At 63.8% G+C, this 4,553-nt stretch overlaps 1 protein-coding gene across 1 annotated transcript; it reads left to right on the forward strand.

Annotated features, from left to right (window-relative positions):
* Positions 1-615: 615 nt before the first annotated feature.
* Positions 616-4,533, forward strand: CD3EAP (CD3e molecule associated protein). Its single transcript, XM_015407035.1, has 3 exons — positions 616-730; positions 1,516-1,654; positions 2,168-4,533. The coding sequence occupies exons 1-3, from the start codon at positions 658-660 to the stop codon at positions 4,179-4,181; spliced, it is 2,226 nt and encodes a 741-aa protein (XP_015262521.1). The 5' UTR covers positions 616-657; the 3' UTR covers positions 4,182-4,533.
* The last annotated feature ends 20 nt before the right edge of the window (positions 4,534-4,553 follow it).

Genomic DNA, 4,553 nt, shown 5'->3' on the forward strand with positions numbered 1-4,553 from the left:
AGGGGCATCTAGGCCACCCCCCGACACAATGCAGGAAACTCACAAATGCCCCCCCCCCCAAGGACTTCTCCAGGGACTTCCCAAGCCAGAGTTGGCAACGCTTTCCCCTGCTTCATTCCGATATACAGGGGCTGTTCTTTGCCACTCCTGCTCCTCCCTCCTCTTTTGGGCAGCTACAACTGTAACCGGTCCCAATTCGAATTATAGGCGGACCCTGCGTAGCGATGGCACCAAGGAAGGCGAGGCGGCTAACCGCCCCCGCCCCCCCATTGCACGACTTCCCCATTGCACGACCCCGCACTTCTGCTGGTCTCTCGATATAGGCTGTGATCACGCAGGCTAAATCATTCACCTTCAGTGCCATTCCCAACTGGATTTTTTTACGGTGTGAACTAGCAACATCCAGTTGGGAAGTGGACTGGAAGTGGATTAGTTAGCGCAGCAAAACGGAGCCACTCCGGATTGCCACCGAGAGCAACGACTCCGGGCTCGGAGGACAAAAAAAAAAAAAAGGCCCACTTCCCCTTTAAGGAGTGAGACGCTGCCAACTCGGGCAGTCCGGGGGACGCGGCTGACGTCACTCCGCAGGCTGGGACGCCAGCGCGAGGACCGCCCCGAGCGAGCGAGCGGGTGACTCCCCCCTTCCCCTCGGCGTGGATGGAAGCGCCCCGGGAGCAGGCGGAAGCGTCGGCGGCGAGAGAGGCGCACGTGGGCATGGAGGCTCCGGCGGGTGAGTGGCCGCCGGCCGAGCGATGAAAAGGCGCCTTCAAGGAGACCCAAAGGACCCGAGGGGGAGGTCTGGGAGGGCCGGCGGGGCGCTGAGGTGGAGCCTCCAGGCTCAGAGGCAGTGTACCTCTGTCTGCAAAAGGCAGGTGGGGCGGGAGGGCAGGCAGACGTCCCATCTTGTGCGACGGGCTGCTTAGGGGGCTCTGTGCGGCTGGGTGGGAGGGTCCGCCGCCCCCCAGCGACGCAGTATAATAGCCCCTTTCTGAGAGACGCGCACGACAGCCCTGCAAGGGAGGTTCGGAACGCGGTTGTCGGTGAAACGGAGTCAGGGACGCTTGGTCCCTAGCTCACCGTCGGCCGCCCTGGCCTGAACCGGCTCTCTAGTCTGCATGCACAGCCGTGGCTCTGGGGTGGGGTGGGGGAATGGAGACCAGTGTTCCCTCTAAGCTGAGTGAGTGTGAGCCAGCTCACAGTTTTTTGTCTTGGCTCAGGAAGGATGGGCTCCAGAGCAAACTGACTGATGCAGCGGCCAAATCGCTCGCTTACAACTTTCATGCCAGGAGCTCGCAAAGTAGATTTTTTGCTCACAAGACTCCACAGCTTAGAGGGAGCGTTGCTGGAGACCCCGTTTAGGGAGGGGGTCCCAACCCTCTTTACTGGACTGGGCATTTAACTGGTGCTCTAAGAGGGCATTATGGGCCTGCAGTGTCTGTGGGTCAGCTTAGAGGGAATCGTGATGGGGGTGAGGGTCCCTGTCCTGTCTGACCCACTTGTTTTCTCTCTCCGCAGGCCCCCCGCGCTTCAAGTGCCCCCCGGATTTCTCAGCCAGCCCGTTCATTCCCGGCCCCCCCTTCTCCCAAGAGGCCCTGCAGGACCCTGCCAAAGAGCTGTGGCTGATCCGCGCTCCTGCCAACTTCAGCCCAGAGAGGTGGGTGTTTGTGAGCACTCAAGGCCTTCTGTTGGGAGAGAAGGGGGGAGGGGAACACACGCTGAGACAGGACTCCCAACTAGTACTGGGCGCTACTTGTGATGGGCACCCGGGAGAGGGGGGTGGCTGTCACACAAGACAGTTCGGTGTCGTAGTTAAGTACGCGGACTCTAATCTGGGAGAACCGGGTTTCATTCCCCCTCTCCTCCGCATGCAGCTGCTGGTGTGGCCTTGGGTCAGTCACAAGTTCTCTGAGAGCTGTTCTCTCAAGGGCAGTTCTGGAAAGAGCTCTCTCAGCCCCGCCTACCTCACAGGGTGTCTGTGGAGGGGAGGGGAAGGGAGAGGAGATTGTGAGCCACTCTGAGACTCCTTTGGGTAGCAAAGGGCGGGGTATAAATCCGATCTCTTCTTTTCTTCTTCTTAAAAGGGAGCCCAGGTCTGGCAGGTGTGTGTGTGGGGGTGGCAACTGATGCTTTATGATCTGCTTGTGACTTTGTTCCGCTTCTCCCCCAGCCTCAATGGCCACTCCGTACCCTTGCTGGGCTTCCAGATGCTGAAGGCGCCGCAGCCGGGCGGCACGGAGAAGATCTTCCATGTCCAGACGGCACTGGAACATCTGGGCGGCGCCCACCTGCTGCTCCATTCTGGCCAGGGGGGCCGCCTTGCCTGCTCCCCGCCCTTCGGTGGCTCCCTGAACGTCTGCGAGAGACATGGGGACCTCGGCGGCAACCAGCCCCTTTTCCCAGTGGCGGCCCGGCCGGCCCCCCGGATCCCGGCGGGCCTCAGGCAGAGTTTCCTGCCCTTTGGGAGCAACCCGGAGAGCGCGCCCCTGCCCGGAGCTGTGGAAGAGCCTCCCAGGAAGAAGAAGAAAAAGATGAAGAAGCAGCACCGGCTGGGAGAGGAGGAGGACCGGCCGCCTCTCTTCGGGATGCCCTTGGGGGAAACCACGGGGGCCGGTGAGACGGAGGCCGGAGGCCCGCACGAAGTTCACGGGGTAGGTTCCCAGCCAGGCTCTGCTGCCGTTGCCCAAAACAGCGTCCTCCCTGCTGAGCCGGAGGATCTGGCTCCCTTAAGCAAGAAGAAGAAGAAGAAAAGGAAGGAGGAGAGAGAACGGAAGGAGGAGACGGCAGGAGAGGCAGAGACGGGGCAGCGGCACGAGGACGGGGCGGCCCCGCCGGCAACGGATCCCCAGCTAAGCTCTGCAGCCGATGCCCAGAACGGTCTCCTCTCTGGTGAGGCAGAAGACCTGGCTCCCCTAAGCAAGAAGAAGAAGAAGAAACGGAAGGAGGAGAGAGAACGGAAGGAGGAGGTCGGAGAAGAGGCGGCCTCCGCCACACGCCAGCATGAGGAGGGTGGCGTGGCCGGGGGGGCACTCGGCCCAGAGGCCCCGCTGACCTCTGCCGCCTTTGCCCACGATGGTCTCCTCTCTGGCGAGGCGGAGGCTGCAGGTCCCGGAAGCAAGAAGAAGAAGAAGAAGAAAAGGGAGGAGGACGGAGAACGGAAGGAGGAGACGAGGGGAGAGGCCGCAAGCCCGCACCAGGCGGATGGGACAGCGCCGTGGGCCGTTGGCTCCCAGCCAGACCCCGCGGCCGTTGGCCAGGACGGTCTCCTGTCTGGCGAGGCGGAGGATCCGGCTCCCTTAAGCAAGAAGAAGAAAAGGGGGGAGGGGGGAGAACTGGGGGGAGAGACGGAGGCCACCCAGCCGCCCAGGGAGGAGGGGGCAGCCCCGAGGGGAATCAGCCCCCAGCCACACGCCGAACCCGTGGCCCAGGAGGGTCCCCTCTCTGGCAGGGTGGAGGACCCAAGTCCCCGAAGGCAGAAGAAGAAGAAGAAAAGGCGGGACGAGCGGGAAGTGAAGGAGGAGACGGGGACAGGGACCGAGGCAGCCCGCCCGCCCGAGGAGAACGGGGCAGCCCCGTGGGAGACCAGCTCCCAGCCCAGCTCTGGACTCACTGCCCAAGAGGGTCTCCTCTCCGGTGAGGCGGAGGGTCCAGCTTCCGGGAGCAAGAAGAAGAAGAAGAAGAAAAGGAAGGAGGAGACGGGGAGGGAGGCAGAGGGGCTGAGCTCCTGCCCGGGAGGGGACAGTCTCCCAGGGCTGGAGGAAGCAACCCAGGGCACCCACGAGAAGGCAGCGCCCCCTGAGCCCTTCTCCGGCCAGGGGGACGCTGCTGGGGTGTTGCGGGACTTCAGGGGCGAGCTGGTCTTGGCCGAGGAGGAGGAGGAGCAGCAGCCCGGGGCGGGCAGCTCAAGTCACAAAGCCAAGAAGAAGAAGAGGAAGAAGGAAAAGGAGAAGCCGGAGGAGGAGGCAGCCCAGGAGCTGGGAGGGCGGCCTGCCCAGCAGGGGGCGGAGAGCTGGGCTGAGCCGGGCACCCCGCTGGGGGGAGGAGGAGGAGGAGGAGGTGGGCAGGAGGCAGAGCCCGGCAGGGAGGAGCTGAGCCAGAAGCGCAAGAAGAGGGAGCATCATCGCAGGGGGCAGGGGGCCGAGGAGGGGCCGGCTGGGCTGGAGAAGGAGGTGGGGAATGCCTAGGGGCAGGCGGGCAGGACTTCGCCCCCACTTGGGCTTGGAATGCGCAAAGCAGGGCGCTCTCCTCCAGTGCGCAGAGGCTTTGGTTAACATCAGACTCGCTGTCGGCGCCTTGCGCTGCCGCTGGTCGAATGGCCCCCCCCAGGATGTTAAAAGAGAGGGGGGGAACCCTACCTGGGAGACTGGTCTGGCCCAGCTTGCCTGGTTGGGGGTGGGGCACGGGGGGGAGTGGTTCAGGCTGTGATGCCTTCGCGGGACTCTGTTGAGGGGGCGCGGCCCTCCTGGTCTCTGTGTGCCTTCGGGCAGGTTGCCCAGACCCTGGGCAGAGGTCTGGCCCATGCTGAACACCCCCCCCCCCCCCACTCCTTCCCCACT

The sequence above is a fragment of the Gekko japonicus genome, unplaced genomic scaffold (assembly GCF_001447785.1).
Source record: "Gekko japonicus isolate JY-2015 unplaced genomic scaffold, Gekko_japonicus_V1.1 scaffold2024, whole genome shotgun sequence".
NCBI lineage: Eukaryota > Metazoa > Chordata > Lepidosauria > Squamata > Gekkonidae > Gekko > Gekko japonicus.

Bases quoted from the DNA above. Each gene is read 5' to 3' on its own strand.
- CD3EAP (XM_015407035.1), top strand. From the start codon at position 658: ATGGAAGCGCCCCGGGAGCAGGCGGAAGCGTCGGCGGCGAGAGAGGCG. The intron at 731-1,515 runs GTGAGTGGCCGC...CTCTCTCCGCAG, and splicing joins GGGCATGGAGGCTCCGGCGG to GCCCCCCGCGCTTCAAGTGC. The intron at 1,655-2,167 runs GTGGGTGTTTGT...CTTCTCCCCCAG, and splicing joins GCCAACTTCAGCCCAGAGAG to CCTCAATGGCCACTCCGTAC.